The sequence below is a fragment of the Oncorhynchus kisutch genome, linkage group LG20 (genome assembly GCF_002021735.2).
Source record: "Oncorhynchus kisutch isolate 150728-3 linkage group LG20, Okis_V2, whole genome shotgun sequence".
Taxonomy (NCBI): Eukaryota; Metazoa; Chordata; class Actinopteri; order Salmoniformes; family Salmonidae; genus Oncorhynchus; species Oncorhynchus kisutch.
The window spans coordinates 39,859,930-39,879,464 of record NC_034193.2 but is presented as its reverse complement, the minus strand read 5'-3'; the positions used below and the strand labels follow the sequence as shown (position 1 = coordinate 39,879,464).

General features: G+C 43.8%; 1 protein-coding gene across 1 annotated transcript; it reads right to left on the bottom strand.

The window, feature by feature from the left end:
* Window positions 1–317: 317 nt before the first annotated feature.
* On the bottom strand, window positions 318–11,066 carry LOC109865679 (SERTA domain-containing protein 2). The gene is made up of 2 exons (XM_020454047.2): window positions 10,455–11,066; window positions 318–2,696 (listed from the first exon to the last, which is right to left on the bottom strand). The coding sequence occupies exon 2, from the start codon at window positions 2,690–2,692 to the stop codon at window positions 1,670–1,672; it is 1,023 nt and encodes a 340-aa protein (XP_020309636.1). The 5' UTR covers window positions 2,693–2,696; window positions 10,455–11,066; the 3' UTR covers window positions 318–1,669.
* Window positions 11,067–19,535: the final 8,469 nt, after the last annotated feature.

Sequence of the window (19,535 nt, the reverse complement as noted above, 5' to 3'; positions counted from 1 at the left end):
ATTACCTCAGAGTACCTTTGTCAGGTTATACTATGGAGGGAAACCAGACTGTGGCATACCAGCACAGGCCACAAGTACTCATGAGCACATTTTAGAGCAAAGGTATTCAACTCTTATCTTAGAGGTCCGGAGCCTGCTGGTTCTGTTCTACCTGATAATTAATTACACACACCTGGTGTCCCAGATCTAAGTCAGTCCCTAATTAGAGGGGGGGACAGTGGGAAAAAAAGCAGTGGAACTAGATATGGAGGTCCAGAGGTGAGTTTGAAAGTTATAGAGTGAGTATTAGTTCAAATGGGACACATGAACAGGCTGAGAATTGTTGACATTTCATTTATTGTATAAAATAAATCTACAAAAGTATAACTGCATTAAAGTCGTATGCACATTTATACATAAAAATAATCAGATATTTCAGACCAATTAATACATATTGCATAGAACAAGGCACAGATTGAAGGTCAGTGTTAAAATACAGCCATTCTTGAAAACAGGTCAACTTAAAAACAAAATCGGCGAGATGACTGGAAATGACCACATTTGCTTCCATTTAAAAAAAATAAGAATAATAAACCATAATGCAAAGAATAGTAAGCAGCATAACATTTTTTTGCCACTGACTGACGAGAAATGCTTTGTTTTAAAGGCTTTGGATTACTAAAGTCATCACTGAAAGTTGTTGGCTAACTGCTTCCCGACTGATCGATTGCCAAACACCAGAGACATAGCCCACCACACTGACTACCGGCATTCACTTCCCTGAAAAACAAAACGAGGGTCAAATATATTACACCGCATTTCTTCACACATTACTAGCAGAATTTGACTGCATGTTCTGTACAACCCAAATGTTAGTGTCATGTTTGAATAAATATATGTGGTACACCAGAAATTAATAATAAATAACTTCATAATCACTTAGTACAGATTATTTTCAACATTTCTTGATGTCTGCAATTGTGTTTGAACTGTGAACTAAAGACCTTGCAAGGTTACCCTTGTATATTTCACTTGATATCCTTTTGAGTCAGATCAGTTGAGCAAATTCAAAAATATGCCATAAAGGAAACGTAGTCCATCTACAAATAGAGAGTTGAAAGGTCATACACAGCAGTATGATAAATTCAACTAACAAATTATGAATAATACATTAAAATATAGAAGAAAAACAAGAAACTTGAATGAGGCCTATGAAAAAGGTCAACATTGATAAGCTGTCCACATACAAAATATTGTTAAAGTACCCTCAATTTGGACGCGTCGGTGTATACCCATGGTGCTGTGTGCAAAAGATATAGATCTTTGCATTTGGAGAAGAGAAAAACAAAAATAGTACAGACAAAGGCACTCAAATTGCAATCAAATAAATGCATTCCATACAGTATATTCAACATTTTGTTTCCATTTTGGAAAGGCGAGCACAACGCATGCACAGTGTAGTTAAAACGTCTCTGGTAAAGTCTCTTACAATTTCCGGACATAGGAAAAAAAACGATAATAAATTTTAACATTTCGCCGCCTACGGCACTTTTTATCAAGTTTGTCGTGTTCCCTAGGGCACACCGTAGCAAAACGGAAAATGTAAATGAGCATTTCTTATTGGACAAGCAACTTGCCGTTTCATTCAGTTCTTCCTTTTTGTGCCTATTGAACACGATCCCGATGTCAGTCAAGACCCCACCAGGACTTCCATAATGTGGTCGAGCTCAGCCAGGTCCATTTTGAAGGGCTGGTTTTGAGCCAGAGGCTTGACCAGGTCGTCCGCAGTGACCATGGGGGTCGTTTTGGACACCCCCAAGTTCGGCGGTATTGAAGAGGCACCGCAGGGGAGGTTAAAGTCATACATGGAGGTGTCGATGTCCGTGAATAGAATGTCATCCAGGGCAAAGTCAGTGAGGAAGCCCCCGGAGGAGGGCGATATGTCTGCGTGGGCGCTGGGAGGGTCTGTTTTTGCAGCCTGGCTTTCGTCCAGCAAGAGCGACTCCTTGTCCTTCAGGCTGTATGTCCTCCCTTCCTCTTTCATGTCTATCCCTGCTGGTAGAGAGAGTGGGGGCTGGGGTGAAGGTGGAGGAGACAAAGGTAGGGAGGAGGTAGTAGAGGTTGTCACTGCGATGGGGCACAGCTCCTCGATCTCCTCCAAAGCTGAGGAGAAGCTGTCTTTGGCAGGAGGCGGGGGGGGCTCTGACGGTCTCAGCGAGACAGGGTGGTGACCCAGGGGGTGGGGTGAGGACGGCGGCAAGGCGAAGAACAGTGGCGGGTCATCGTCCAGGAGCGAGGCCGGGGTCAAACCAGAGTCCAGCGACGACAGTGGCGAGAGGGGCGGGGAGAGGACGCCGCCGAACGCAGACAGCGGAGCTTCGTGGTAGCCCTCGTCCTCGGTGATGTTCGGCGCCGGCGGCGGGACGGCAAAGAAGTGTGCGCGCAGTCCCGCACCGCCTTCCTCTTTGAACTCGTGGTGGATGCGGCGGATGACATTGTTGATGAGCACACGGCGCTGCAGGGCTGGCTCAGTGGCGGGCGTCCGCGGCGGCCCATACAGCTTCATCAAGGAGATGTTTAGCACCGTCTGGCGCTGCAGCGTGTAGTTAACCCTTGAGTGGCTGCCCGCTGCTCCGGCTGCTGATGTGAGGAGCGCCTTGCCCTCCTCCAGGCCGTCCTCATCCAGTTTGCGCTTCACACCGTTACCCAACATATATCTGTGGGAGAGACCAGAAACAAGGTGTCAGGAGAAAAATGTATATGGTTGCTTTTACGTCATATGTGAAAGAGTGAGTAGTAGTCAGTGAGGCAGTCAGTGAGGCAGTCAGTGAGGCACAGCTATGTGAAAGAATGACTGCTGGGAGACATACCACATCAAAACGAAGTGAGATAGATGTCAGTTACACTTGTACGTGATATGAGTGTTTAAAATTAACAAACATCTGTGAGAGGAAAATCCCTCGTTCATCGTTTTATCAGCAATATAACAAGTGGAAAACACCCACTTCTCACTCAAACTACAACACAAGCTTCCTGGAAGCAGAGGGGCTTCCTTGCAAACAGTGACAAGAAATTAAATGAGCAAGCAGCGAACGCACGCTCAGCGTCAGTGTATGGGGGGGATTGGTGTCAGCTGACCAACTAGCATGTGAGGCCGCGTCAGCTGACTAGGTGGGTGGCAGCAAGCTCTGACAAAGTGGAATAGTCACAAATGGCACCCCATTCCTTTTATAGTGCACTACATTTGACCAGCTCTATGGGCCCTAGTCAAAAGTACTACACTAAATAGGGAATAGGGTGCCATTTGGGACACAAGCAAGTTCCCAACTGAACCACCTGACTCAATCAGAATACGGTGCTAACAGACGTGTCAGCACAGGAAACTGACTTCCTGCCCGGACACAGCAAAGAAAACAGGCAGAAATGGACCTGCTGTTTTATCGATTTACGCTTAAAATGGTCACATTTGGGCGTAATTTTTTTTTAAAATTATTATATATATATATATTTATTTGTTTTTAAAGCCCAACTGCGACCATTTTAAGCGTAAATCGATAAAACTGCAGGTCCATTTCTGCCTGTTTTCTATGCTGTGTCCGGGCAGGAAGTCAGTTTCCTCATATATATATATATATATCACACACAGTTGAAGTTTACATACACCTTAGCCAAATACATTTAAACTCAGTTTCACAATTCCTGACATTTAATCCTAGAAAAAATTCCCTGTGTTAAAATAAAGTGGTGATCTTAACTGATTTAAGAATGTGAAATGTCCGAATAATAGTAGAGAGAATGATTTATTTCAGCTTTTAATTATTTCATCACATTCCCAGTGGGTCAGAAGTTTACATACACTCAATTAGTATTTGGTAGCATTGCCTTTAAACGTTTTGGGTAGCCTTCGCAATCTTCCCACAATAAGTTGGGTGAATTTTGGCACATTCCTCCTGACAGAGCTGGTGTAACAGTCAGGTTTGTAGGCCTCCTTGCTCACACACAATTGTTCAGTCCTGCGCACAAATTTACAATAGGATTGAGGTCAGGGCTTTGTGCTGGCCACTCCAATATCTTGACTTTGTTGTCCTTAAGCCATTTTGCCACAACTTTGGAAGTATGCTTGGGGTCATTGTCCATTTGGAAGACCCATTTGCAACCAAGCTTTAACTTCCAGACTGAGGTCTTAAGATGTTACTTCAATATATCCACATAATTTCCCTAACCCATCTGTTTTGTGAAGTGCACCAGTCCCTCCTGCAGCAAAGCACCCCCCACAACATGATGCTGCCACACCAGTGCTTCACGGTTGGGATGGTGTTCTTCGGCTTGCAAGCCTCCCCCTTTTTCCTCCAAAACATAACAATGGTCATTATGGCCAAACAGTTCTATTTTTGTTTCATCATACCTGAGGACATTTCTCCAAAAACTATGATCTTTCTCCCCTTGTGCAACTCTTCGCTGATTTCTTTGGACTTTCCCATGATGTCAAGCAAAGAGGCAATGAGTTTGAAGGTAGGCCTTTAACAAGAAATTTGTGGAGTGGTTGAAAAACGAGTTTTAATGACTCCAACCTAAGTGTATGTAAACTTATGACTTCAACTGTATATTCACACACACTCTTGGCAAAGGAGAAATGGTCAAGGATATTTTATTTCCGCTCATGGAACATGGGACCAAGACTTTTTACATGTTGCGTTTTTATATTTTTGTTCAGTATGCATGTATGTAAGAGAGATATACATCTTACATACATACTGAACAAAAATATAAAAACTCAACATGTAAAAAGTCTTGGTCCCATGTTCCATGAGCGGAAATAAAATATCCGAAATTTTCCATACGCAAAAAAAAAAAGAAGCTTCTCTCTCGAATGTTGTCATCCCTGTTAGTGACCATTTCTCCTTTGCCAAGATAATCAGTATGTCCAACTGGCTTCACAACCATGTGTAACCACACTAGCCCAGGACCTCCACATCCGGCTTAGTCACCTGATTGATTGTAATTTTTAAATACATTTACAGACACACAGCGCAACATAACCGGGCCCCCTGTCCTACCTATTGCAAACTAGGTAGGAAAGGAGTAAAATGTATAAATAATTATCATTGAGGTGTAGTTTCTGTCCTCATATCAATTCCAACTCATTCACTCACCTCCCTTATTTATCGTCAGCTTGCCTTTCTGAGATGAGAAACAGATAGAGGTCCGAAAACAAAGAGGGAAAGATAGTATCATACACACTAGGCCAAACTTTTTTTGGGCCATGACCCCATTTTGATATCTGAACTTTTTCAGGACCCCAACCATGGGAATTGTTTGTTGTTGTAATTCATATCCAATGTTAACTTTTTTATTTGGGGCTATGGCAGTCAATTGATCATTTGTCTGAAATAATGAATCTTCTCACCACCACCTCATCTCTGCTGTCACAGCCAACCTGGACCGACATTTGATTTGAATCCAGACGAGAGCACCGATGGCGCTTTCAAGACAACTGGGAACTCTTAGAAATATGGAGGCAAAACCATGACGTCAGTGATCTTCAGGTCGGACAGTCGGAGCTATAGAAAGAGGCCCGAGTTCCCGAGCTGGTATTCTGAGACGGATGACCATTCAAATACATTTCCCCCACATTGTTTTGGTCCCCCCCCCCCTCGATCTCCAATAATAATAGTTCTCTCTGGATCCACTGATCAGTAGAATGTTTTTGTATTTCCCTTGCATGCTTGTGTTCAGTTTCCCAAATATGTCTGTTACAAAGGCAAGGAGACACCCTTTCCATTACACAGGAAGTCAACCAAGTCGGTTTTCAGCTCCTCTCTCAATGCAATTTTTTAAAATCTTTCCAACACACCCCACCCCCCAAATAGCCCCAAGCCTCAATGTGAAATAGAACATTGTCATGCTCTGATCTCTTATCTCCACAGTTTTGTGAACAGGCGTGTGCGCAGTGAATGTGGTTTGATGTACTTTACAATCACCTCTTTTACCGCCAGTTGCTCTCGATGTATCACAATGCGTCCATATGGCAGAGGGCAGGACTCTGTACTAGAGTGCAGAGTCCTGCCCGCCATAGATGGCGCCCCCATCTGTGCAAAAGCCCATCATTCAATACCATGGAACCTGTTTTACGTCAATATAGCCACGCAGCACACTTAACATTGACGTTTCATGCTCGTGAATCATGAGACAGAACAATATGTCCTTATGAATGACATCCCACCACATGTATAGCGAACAAAAGAGTCAATGCATAATCATCTCAGCCCTCACACACGGTTTTCACCATATCAATTGCGGCCGGTCTGCAGTAGTGTGCGGTTTCATAGCGTAGTGGGCAACGACTAAGTGCGGCGCTCTCTGGTTTAATTTTATCTTCCATTTAGATTTTTAAAAGGTAAACTACATTACAATGATTGAGATAAAGACAACATATATATATTTTTTAGAATGATGATTTCTTTTCAGGAATTGGGAAATTCTCCCACGGCCCCATTTTCGTATCAGGGACCCCTAGTTTGGGAACTGCCGCACTAGAATGCCTCCCAAAAACTGTCACCTAAGATGGAGCACAGAGCACACCTCTCCTGCAGTGCATTGTCTCACTGGTACGTGTAACTCTACCCCGCTACATAAAATACTGCACACAGCCTGCGAGAGACTCGCCCCTTTCAGTCAGTTGTGTAACGTGTGCTACCTTTATGAAAGCCAGAGGAAAAGAGATTCCCTATCCCATTTCAAAACCATGTTCTTGTAGAGAACATTGCTGTGTGAGAGAGTGAGTGAGTGACTGAGAAAGAGAGAGGGTTTGAGTGTGTCAGCTTTGCTTAGAGCCACACACGCCAACTTGGACTCTGAACACTGAGCACACCAAACCCCCCCCCTCCCTCCCCGGGGCCCACACACGGAGGGAAGTGCATGCGCGTGGCTGGGGATAGCTCCACACTCGCCTGTTACCATGACGAATACAGTCAGCTGGGAATCCAGGGAGAGAGAGGGAGGAGGTATGGATGAGGTAGGGAGGAGGGACAAGCAAAGGAGGAAAGAAAGAACCAAAATGTTTCTTCACCCAGGCTGCCATCACTATTGCAGCTAGTGCTGCTGCTTGGATGTGGAGGTAAGAGAGCAACTTGGAGTGCATCCAAAATGGCCCCTTATTCACTAGTGCACTACTTTGATGTAACTAGGCTACATTTTGTAATAGTTCCCCCACTGCAAATACTATGCCTCCCCCACTCTGTAAAATTATTCATCAGCCCCGTATTCCACCCCTGCTCCGTTCACGTATTCCTTTCACACGTGGGGCCCTTTGACGCTGCCATCTGCTGACACTGTCTGAAGTCAGTTGAGAGATGCAGAGAGAGAGCGAGAGACAGAGAATAGAGAAGACTGACAGGGGATTTCAGCTGACCGGGAAAAACAGGGGTGACAGAAAGACAGAGGAAAGGAAGGTGAAAGGGAGAGTTGAGAAAGAAGAAAAAAAAGAGCAGCAATATAGAAATAGGAACACACCTTCCGTTGACAAAAACAACACAGAAGTGTCTGATTACAACAGCATTCCAGGCACACAGAAGGCTTTCTTTCACTCCATACTCGCAGCAGGCTTACAGCGATGGCACTCAGATTACACTCAGATTGGGACGAGGCAATGTCCACCCCTCGAGCACATGACCACTTCAAACTCATGTCCCAACATGAACTTCTTGGTTCTCCCAAGAGCTCTGTGTTCCGATATACCAGGGTCCTATTCATTAGTACACATCGTAGCACAACGTGCTTTAACTGGAGAAAAAAAAAAACAGGAGTTCCTTATTGGACAAGTTCAGCAGTCCCTCCCTGTTTGCTTCCTAGTGAATACGACCCAGAATCCATCCACATGTTATTGATAATAATTTAGTAATGTTATTTCAGTGTGTACTTCCATGAAGTGCCAGGGATTTGTAGAGCCCCATCTGGGACAAGGTCAAAATGTCGTTGGATTATATTTTTTTTTAGGGTGGTAGCAGGCAGCTGCATGCCTTACATACTCAGCAGGCATCGTCATCTTGAGGAGGGTCTCGGTTGCACACCGATTTCTAATACAAACTCTGCTGTGCACACTTAGGCTGGAAGAGCAATTCCAGATCCTGCACCTTTCTCAATGGCACACAGTGCAGCCTGCACCGGAGATTGCAACCCTCATTCATCAACAAGCATAATCATTACATTTCCCACACTACTTCTTTAAAGTTCTGTCAGACTTCCAAGTCCTTCAAGATTGCAGTTAAAGAAAAACATTCATATTTGGAATGCAAGCATTTTCGGCCTCAATTTTGCCCAAAAGGTTCCTGGAAGATAATAATTTTATGCCAGGTTGAAAGACAAGGTTCACTGTTGGGCTCTGGTCATGCGAGAAACCACACTCAGAAGCCAGGCTGGCCTGGCATTAGGATTGTTTTCCTAGGTTTCTCCAGCAGGCAAGTGGATGCTTGTAGCACTGATTTACTGGGCTTGTTTGGAAGAGACTCCAACTGCGTCTGAAACGGCACCCTATATAGTGCACTACTTTAGACTAGGGCCTTGGTCAAAATAATCTTACTATACAGGGGATAGGGTGCCATTTTGGAAGGACCTAAGCTTGTTTGGAAGAGACGCAGAGTTACGGAGAGTTATTTTGATTGATCACCAAGAGGGAGATTTCAGAGCCAATTTGCTGAAATATTTAGGTGAACTTCAGCCCTCCTGCTCACATAGTAGAAGAAAAAGGAAAAAGAGGAACGAATAGTGTTTACTGGAAACCAGAGCAGACAGAGTCAAGGAAGCAAAGGTGGACTTTAGTCACGGAGATGGAATGCTGAGTCTAGTAGTAGTGTGGACTGTGTGCCTACTGCAAATCTGTGCAGATTCCTTGTGGTTGATCATTGCATGTTGGTAACCCTTTGGGGGATTTCTTACTATTCTTTTTCATATTTTAATTAATGCCTCACTCCAATTATTTTGTGTTTTTATGGGCAATTCATGTATATGTTAAAATCTTTATCATTATTAAATCAAATTAAGGAAATGTTGCATTAGGCCTCAGAGTTGAACTACGGCACAATCATTTCCAAATCATGCAACTGAACTCTACCAACAAAAAAAAAAAATAGGGGAAAAAAATCCATATTTCCCTGTGCAAATATGAATGTCACTCTGCCCTACAGTTGAAATGCAAATAACACTTTGCACTGTTAGGTTCCTACAAGGCAGCAGCCAGAACTAGCCTTTTTTTACCACCCACATCTCTGAACCAGCGCTAAACTATTTGGAAATCTTTACAGCAATAGTTAAAAGCTTTACAAAACGGTAAAACAAAACCAGAGGGCTGTATCAGATTAATTCAGAGGCCCCATTCCCCCAGTGAAGTCTGTAAGTATGGCGTACTCATTAACTTTTAGCCTAAACAGTTTGAAAAGGCATGTATGCCTTCTATTTTCTAAACTACTAGTTTAGCTTCCAGGACCTATGGCTCATCATATTCCTATAAAAAGGTGACAATGAGTCACTCAAACTACAATGTGATGACCAAATATATATCCGATGAGTCACAACAAAGCTATGGGCAAGTCTCAAATGAAAATATGCAACATTACATAACGCTCCCGTACTTACAAAGTAGCAATTGTACTGGGACCCACATGAACCGCAACGTTTTCAGTGAACAAAGCTATATTGGTGTGAAGTTCCTCCTCCCACTCCCTCAACGACTTACATGCCACCAAAAAGTGGTTCTGTAGCCAAGGCCCTATGATCACTGTTGGTATGACATGGCTCTAGCATTTGAAACGAAACTAAGTCACGCGTGGGTGTCACTTGCTCTTTCAAAATGTCAGAAAAACATTATTCAGACATTCCCACTACTGGGGCACTAAGACTGCGGGAAATGGTATGGATGACTAGCCTACTAACAACGATTGTGTTTATTGATGCATCTTATAAATTTAATGGTTTGGGTTCTCTGTAATGCCAAAACGCATGTTTGATCAATTCACTGTATGAGCTGTCACTGACGTATTACTGTAGCTGTCACAACAGCTGCCCTTGACCTCCAAAGGCATACGCCACAGATAGCCTATGGCTGTGATGGGGGCGCCATAGCCTACTCACCGCCACCTGCCACAAAGTACTCAGTCGGCTCTTCACTGAACTGGAGACTTAAAAACAATATTACGTTCTGGTTTCAAATATTTGGGCCTCCTTCCACATGCGACATAACAGACAAGTAGCTAAATGTAACAACAAAAAAAGCCACTCAGACAGAGGTGCTTTCTCCCTCTCGACTCAAGACACAGCAACAAAATGCGACAAAATGCTTCATTTTTTTAAAAGAGAGAATGGCAAACAGGTTAATAACGGCTAATAATTCATTTATACGTAAATTAACGCGTAATTATTCCATGTTGACGCGTGTTTAAATAATCCTAAAACTGGTGAAAGCAACGCAGTCATAAACTTACCACATGTAGTTTCAGCAAGGGTTTCAAATCCTGCATCGGGGTCAAATTGACGCCAAGAACATAGGCTCTACAACGAGGAACACCAGACATCGAACTCTTCGCCGTCTATACTTTCATTTCCCCGCCGCGGTTCTCCAAAATAGCCGTGGAGCTCTACACAATGGCGAGCTGTCGAGGAGACCGTTGAATAGCCACAGACAACTACCGTTCACTGAACAGCAGGACAGGCACTGTCAGAGCTATATTTTTTTAAATCTGCAGATAGACCTACAACTACACTAGCTAGGAATGACGTAAAGTGAAATTACGCTCTGAACTGCCAGTGTTGACTGGTACGGTGGCACACGCCTCGCCCCCATGTAGCTTGGGAAGCCACTAGTGGGCGCTGTGGATCTCAACTATCGTCTGGGCTTAATGTGCCCAACCGGTAATACACTAGTGTCCCCCGGCGAACGGATTGTATTTAAAACATTCGCTATTCAGGCTGCAAAGTCTTCGATTTCCTCTGTAACTCGATTTAATGTCAAGGATACAAAAACGGGGAAAATATGCGTACTTTCTTTTTTGGAAACACCATTTCCCACCACCATGCTAAAAGTGACTAAATGTTAGTCTCAGATGTAGCGTATCACGCTCAGCCAATCAGGATGAAGCAGTCTGTTTTTTCCACCCCTAACATAGCATCGTAAAAGAAACAAGGATCGTCGTGCTAAAAGTCGTAATAAAAGTCGTGCTTACTGAACATAGTTTTAAATGACGTATTGGATTTGTTGGCATGAACTCGTTTACAGAACATTATTCCGTTTATGAAGTGAAATTCTAAAGTTACAATTTGATTGAGTAGAATGTATTTTTATACCCAGATGCAATATGCAATTAACGTAATTATAGTTTTGTTTACAGGTTCATTAAATTATATGTTCATAAACGTGTGCAATCTGAAAAGTGTAATTAATAATGAAAAAGATAAAACCAATCGGATCCGAATGCTCTTACTAATCACCCTATTTCTCTCTCTATGCCCGAGGACACCCTGGCCTGATGATTCCTCCTGGCTTTGCCTGTCTCAAACCCACCGGGTCGTGCTGCTGACTACCTGGCGTGCCCTGGACTGATCCCTGACTACGATGACACTTACCACCACACCTACATACCTAACTTGCTAACTTAATTGCATCGGTGGTAAAAACATATGTATTCTACTCTAAATCTCGTTTTAACTGTATAATTTCACTTCACAAATGTTTAACATTTTGCATTAAAATAGTGAACAATGTTCTGTAAAATAGTTCATGCAAAGAAATCCAATAAATGTAATTTAAAACGGGATGTTCAGTGGGTACAACTTTTATTTCGAAACTATCAGACTGCAGTCCAAACACTATATTTTGAACCCCTCAGCCATCGCGGTAGCCACTTTCCCATGGGGAATCCACGTTGAAACCGGATGCGGGCCCAATTCACTAACGACGTTGCCCACTCGGCCATCGATTTAGCTCGACGTAGAAAGTGAAGAACTTTGATCACTTGTGGGGTTGATATGAACCACAATTCAACGCAAACACGATTGCATTTTCGGCATGTCAGACAAAATTATTAAATTAGCTTGCTAAAAAAATATATATAGATGGCGTTGTCAAATTGGCTTATTCTTGTAGTGAGGACCCATTAAAACTTAGCTAGCTCCATAAATATCTTTTGGGGAATTCTGAAATTTATTGGAATAAATGACAAAACTATAAAACTAGTTAGCTAAAATTAGCTTGCTAGGTACATTAGTTACATTAGGTTAGGTGTGAGAAAACAGACTGCTGCAACCTGATTAGCTGAATGCGATATCCAGTGTTGCCAAAACTCCTCAGTAAGGAAAGTAGCTATTGGCTGTCCTAAAAGTCACTAAATTACGTCATCACATAATTTGCATAATTGGCCATGTGAATGTAATTGTGATGTAGCTGTAGGAGAGAGGAATAACGTCGTGGGAGAGACTAAAAGTGAGTGAAAAACACCCTTAATATGTTTAGAACTACAAATTAACTTTCTTTGGCGATTCTTGTTTTTTTTAATGTCACAATTCCAACCCTTTATCCGGGCTTGGGACCAGAAAAAGTGACCCAAAAGAGACAATGGCGGAGTTACTTAGTTTTTTTGTTTATTTTTCTTAATTTGGTTTGGTTTTTAACGTTATGGTCCACTTAGGAGCCTACAACAAGTCACAGTAAAACATGAACATTTTTAACCATAACATTTAAAAATAAAAATAAATGTGTATATAGTCTACATCAACAATCTAAATGGACCAAAAACAGACAATAGAAAAAACTGTCAATGGCAATGTGAGAAAATTATGGTAACTAGTCTGGCCCTAATTCAGGTTAATTTTTTAAATGTTTTATGTAAGCCGGGGTGGGATCAGCCAGCAGCGGCTTCCAGCATGCGCGGTTCATTTCCAGTCTGGTCGCGGAGGGGTGAACATCGCCTCCTCTGACTGCAGCTGGGATGGGACCCACAGCAGCACCCGCTGCTCATTGAGAAGATTAAGAACGATAGTGCTTTCACGTCCGTCTCCAATAACACCAGAAAAAGTCGCTAGTCGCTTTTTTGAAAATGTGTTGCTAGAGAGGTATCAATAAATCAAATGTATTTATATAGCCTTTCTTACATCAGCTGATATATCAAAGTGCTGTACAGAAACCCAGCCTAAAACCCCAAACAGCAAGCAATGCAGGTGTAGAAGCACGGTGGCTAGGAAGAATCCCTAGAAAGGCCAAAACCTAGGAAGAAACCTAGAGCTGAACCAGGCTATGAGGGGTGGCCAGTCCTCTTGTGGCTGTGCCGGGTGATTATAATACAACATGGCCAAGATGTTCAAATGTTCATGAATGACCAGTATGAGGATTCTGTGTTATGCACTATAGCTCGTTACCATATATGTGATTGGGGGGGGCACATTCAGAACGTAGTGTTGCGAGAACAAACGGTCTTTTGTTAGATAACAGGAGCCAGGTGCGAGATAACGGTATCGAGCATGAGTGCATAGATATTCTTCACAGCAACAGTTACATCTATCAACTGGAGCGCCCGGAGGCCGGGACCAGCTCTGCGCCAACAATCAACGATAGGCTGGGTGAGTCTAAACCACGCCCAGTCTCTACTCTGACAGGCCGGCTCGGAAGCAGGAACTATTTCTGTCAGAGTATATTTATAATATCTTTGTCAAGAACAAGTCAGTTCTCTCTTTTGCCCTGCGAGGTAGGACGGAGAGCCCGTATATACGAAAATTGCATTTACCACTTATTGCTTAGCTAATAAAAAATACATACCATACAATTGGTGACTCATTGTCATATTTATCCTGATACCAGATTGGAATTGACGCAACCCTGACACCAGCATGGTCAAATAATAATAATCGCAGTTGTCGAGGGTGCAACAAGTCAGCACCTCAGGAGTAAATGTCAGTTGGCTTTTCATAGACTATAATGGAGAGTATCTCTACCGCTCCTGCTGTCTCTAGAGTTGAAAACAGCAGGTCTGGGACAGGTAGCACGTCCGGTGAATAGGTCAGGGTTCCATAGCCGCAGGCAGAACAGTTTAAACTGGAGCAGCAGCACGGCCAGGTGGACTGGGGACAGTAAGGAGTCATCATGCCAGGTAGTCCTGAGGCATGGTCCTAGGGCTCAGGTCCTCCGAGAGAAAGAGAGAATTAGAGAGAGCATACTTAAATTCACACAGGACACCGGATAAGACAGGAGAAACACTCCAGATATAACAGGCTGACCCTAGCCCCCCGACACAAACTACTGCAGCATAAATACTGGAGGCTGAGAAAGGAGGGGTCAGGAGACACTGTGGCCCCATCTGATGATACCCCAGGACAGGGCCAAACAGGCAGGATATAACCCCACCCACTTTGCCAAAGCACAGCCCCCACACCACTAGAGGGATATCTTCAACCAACAACTTACCATCCTGAGACAAGGCCGAGTATAGCCCACAAAGATCACCGCCACGGCACAACCCAAGGGGGGGCACCAACCCAGACAGGAAGACCACGAATAGTCTATAAATATAGCGACAAAGTCGTTAAGTTGGCAACACTGGCATTTAGCCACTCTTGCATGGTTGTGGAAAATTGTGTTTCATGAAGAAAATATGCACATTTTCAAAAATGTTCCCGCCTTCATGCCATTAAATCGAGTTAAGGAGGAAATCGAAATCGAAGCCTTTGCAGCCAGAATGGTTTTTAGTACGAATTGGTCGCCAGGGGACACGAGTGTATCACCGGCTTGGCACATTAAGCCCAGTCTATAACGGAGATCCATAGCGCCAACTAGCATCTGCCCAGGCTACCCCATGCACAGACTAGACATACATAATAGCCCAAAATAAAACAAACATCTAATGTTGGATTTTGCTGCGCTAGTGTAAATATCCTAAGCTAGCGTATAGAACAAAACCCATTATGTGTGTAGGCTGCTTTCAGGAATAATAATAATGATAACATGTAATTGAGAGAAATAGTCATAGCTTATTCTTGGGAGCATTTATCAAGTTACTTGTCAAGTAGTTTTTCTGTGAGTGAGCAACCACAACTATGTAAGGCATCCAAGATATTCAACGTTAGACATCTTGGTATTAGCCAGTGCAATATTGTAATGCATTTTTGTTTGCTGGGGAAATTAAATGTGTTGACAATGATCACTCGTACAACGTAGCTCTAACGTACATCACAAGGTGTATTACTTTTACGTCAAAGTGTAATTTGTTCCATTATAATGCTTAGAAATCAAACCAACCTTTTCTGAAACTCTCAATTGGTTTTAGCCAATTGCCATCTGTCACTCTGGCAACAGCTTCTCCATTGATAACTGGAGACAAATTTCAACTCGTCAAACAGGTTAGAACTATGCTGCAGCAGAGAGCTTCAAAGACAAATGCATGGCCACATGTCCAAAACACTTAGTCAGATAATAGAGCATAAGCAAACTGCAGAAATAATCATTTTTATCAAGGGATTTATCAAATGCTCATATGCCCAAAATGGACGTGGGTCGTTATGCGGCTATGCGCACACCTGTGTATCTGTTTGTGTGCAGATGCTCATTTAGGAAAGAATGATGTGAGCGCCATACTACTCCATTCTCTGGCATCTGTTCAATAATGTGGTGGTTATCCCCGAGTTAGGCAGAGCATGACATAATTGCAACCAGATGGCAAGAATAAAAACCAGAGGACTCTCCAACACAAGCAGCTGATTCCCTTCAAGTTATTGCAGGAGCTGAAGATATGGCATTCCCCATCTGTGACCAGTGGAACCCGTAATTAACTTTGGACTGGTTCAAAGTTACGTTTAACACCTCAGTGTAAATCAGCACAAAAGCCAAGGTTAAAAGTTAAGACCAGAAACACAGTACATGAGTACTAACTAAGGGAAGTCCAATGAATGTAGTACAATTTTAAATAAAGAAAATGACAATGGCCATTAGGGCCCTGAAAGCGATGGCAATGCCACAGCTGGTAAACAGTCGTGACAGAAGGGCAGCAGTAGTCCGGGCTAGGGGTATTTCTGTCCCTACTAGGGGCAAGAGAGGGGGGCCTGGGTTGCCAGTTGTGAGCGGAACGAGCACTGCTCTCCTATTTTGGGCCTGGCACCAGTTGAGACAGGGCTGCAGGGCTCCTGCGGTCATCATGGTTTCTCTCCCCTCTCACATTTCACCCGACCGTCCACCCACAGACAGATGGACCTGAGACTGTACAGAGAACTGCCTTATGACTTCAACCCCAATCAGAGCCCATGCAGGAAATTAACGTATCGTTACACATCACTTGTAATTACACGTGGAAATGAAATGAAGCTGAATGAAAGACGCAGCCCTGAGGGATCCCTACCTTTTGACACGCCAATAGAGTAGCAGTGGTCTAATCACAACAACCATGATGGTACTGGAGCAGAGTGGAAAGGCATGGCGAGAGACAGACCTCTACTCTGAGAATTATGTTTCTTGTAAGCAACTGGAAGCAATTTTAGGACAGGTTGGAGAACGGAAGAGGGTTGAGAAGTTGCTACATCTGACAAACAAGACACCCATAATTCATGGAACTGCCAAAGAAATACACCAAAGGTGGTGTCAATTAAGGCTCCTATTTTCTGCATACATCCTCCAGATTTAGTTTTGTGTCAACGTTTGGCAGATCCTGGGGTCAGTTCTTTTGGGCCTCTTACAACAGACTCTCTGGAGCCAGTTCCACCACATAGAAAAACGTACGACTGGCACCCGGGCACTATTTTCAAACAGACCCCCCCCCCCCCCCCCCCCCCCCCCCCCTCCATAACGAACTGCCAAGGTTGACAATTAGCTCCCGAAACCCCATCCCACCCATCTCTTCCTCCTCCTGCTCTGAGAGAGAACACTGAGGGAGGGCCGTCAGGCTGGGATCAGGAAATGAACGGCTGCAGTTTAAGGTTGGCTCCTCCGCCGCGGGCATCCATCCATCACTATATTTTTCTTTCAGTTTTTTTTTTGTCTTGACTGGCAAGGATCTACTAGGAGCTACTTCAGAGTGATACAGTATCGCCATTTGCTTTTTTGAGAGTAGCTAAAGGGGGGGGGGGGGTAGGTCTCGCATGAAAGGATTAAAAGCCAAAGAAAATCTAGCGTAACGGAGGCCTTCAATTTAAAGTGTGGCCTGGCTGGAATGAGCGTGTAGATGTTGAGGGGGAAAAGAGAGACATGTCTTTGATTATTTAGCACTCACTGTGAGGTAAATGAAATGGTGAGATAGTTGACATATTTGATGAATCACACCCCCAAATGCTTTCACTGGAGCTCACTGTACATGCATGCATGAACAAGAGGGTCGGGCACAGACATACTGTAACTAAAGCTAATAGGCAGCTCAAGTCATAGTCACTCAATTCATCACTGCTGCAAATTGCAAGATGCACTTGTGGCAACTCACTTTCTGGAGATATGCTTCTGACCAAAGCAGCTTTAAACTCCCTGAAAAGATACATGTATGGTTAAGTCAGTGTCGCTTGAATAGTCAGGAATGAGTCGTCCTTGTTTATTGGCTGTGTAAATACTCAAGGGGAGTGTATACATATGTAGGTTATGTAAAAACTCAAGTCAACAGAATTTTTGTTAATCCTATAGTCGGTGACTAGAAACCAGGTATCTTTTGTTTGCTCATCTTGCCCTGGCTCCCCCCCCAAAAAGTGTCAATGAAGTTTAAAATAGGCTGCCTTGTAAAATAAACACGCACCACTTACTTTTAGTCTACAGTGAATACAAGGAGGCTGAGTAGCAATAAAATAATGTGTTAGAGGCTAAATCCTTCAAAGGCAAGTAGTTGTACTGTTTACTCACAGTACTATAGCAGTGACCAAAAGTCAACCGCTTGAGAACAGAATGCAAAACAACTTAGTTCCAATTCTAACAAGACAGAAACAGTCACTACCGGTAGTCTAATTCACTGAGCTGTCCATGTAGACTTGTATTATATGTCAGTCGTTTCAGGCTGCTGCTAATTCGGATTCATCCAAAGAGAATCAACTGTGCTCTGCTGCACACTTAGCCATTGTTCAGAAGGGCGTCAGGCATACAAATGGGACTCATCTGGCCAGTAGGGCAGCATGCTGTTCAGTGCTAGCTGACACACAGTCCACAGCACCTCTCACTCCATTTGATGATGTTACACTACAAAGTATGGCCAAAGCCTGTCTCAAGTGCACACCTGCCGTCTAGGCGTGAGTGAAAGAATTAAGATTGACATAATGGAGGCTTGATTCTCCATCTCTTTTCCACAAATCCAGCTCACCTTTTTTGCTGTGGGTATTGTCCTGAGTGAACTTCACACATGGGCTAACGAGCTCCCTCCCTATCCTCCCCCACACCCCTTTCTCACTCTCTCTCTCTGTATTTTACCTACAGGGCTTCTTCTGTAGATCGGGGGAAAGGCTGCGGCCCCTCTACAGCTGTCACAGATGCTTTCCCCCTTCCATTGCCCGGCAACCAAGAACAAATAAAGCCGGCAAACAGCCCACCCCTCCTCCCTCTTGCGCCATCAACTCTAAACCCCTCCTCAGCGCCGTTGCTGCTGCTCCCCATCCCAACTCCCTCTGAACCTCACAGCAAAACATCTAGCCCTTTGTCCACGCTGACCGGCTGAATGTAGGTTTTGTTTTCACTTAAAAGCAAATTGGGGTTATGCCTAGGAAAAATAGAAGACTCCAGTTCACAACAGCTAAACAAGAGGCTGGCTTCACACTGCCTTTTACTATACTCCATTGACATAATTACAGGGGTCCACTAGAGGGGAGGAGGGTGGAAGGGAGCATGCCAAGCAGTTAGGAGTGTGCCCTTTCTTCTGCCTGGGGCCTGTGTGTGAGAGAGGCCGGCCAGGGCACATTTACAGCGGCGGGCACCATGCCACCGCAACCCGGATGAGAGGGTCAGATGTTAATCAAGCGGGCACACAATGTGGGTACCAATCACAGGATGATCTGGTGGGTGCTCTACCTTGGGTATGATACTAATTCTATGACAAGGTTGGTGTGAAAGAATAGATTAAGGCTACCGATCACAGCCACAAAACAATGCCTTTGTCATGGACGTCAACGTCACATCAACTCAGATAGCCGTTCAACATAGAACGCCATGGAAAAGCTGATATAATTCACGACAGCTGTTGGGGATGTGTAATCTAATTACTATTCGAATGAGGGCCCATTCAAAGTCATTGATTTGAAATGGCCCTTAACTCAGATTAAGAAATCCAAACTACTGGGAGATAGACAGTACAGCTTCAGAGATGAACTAAACCACCTAATGCTGCCCTCCACTGGTACAGACCTGTACCAGATTCAGTGTTTCAGTTGTTTTACTGGGTCCCTATGCATCTACGAACAGGATTACTGTCTTAACTCAATTAGCCACGAAATCCCTAGTTTGTTTTTCTGGTAGCTGTGCTGCGCCATTTTCCCCCATGTGGGCCAGCCCCCTAGCATTCGCTTTCAACCAATGAGCTTCAACCCCTCACCATTTGAGTGACAGCTAGCAAGAGACATCATGAACACAC

Coding starts and splice junctions, on each gene's coding strand:
- LOC109865679 (XM_020454047.2), bottom strand. CDS start 2,692: ATGTTGGGTAACGGTGTGAAGCGCAAACTGGATGAGGACGGCCTGGAG.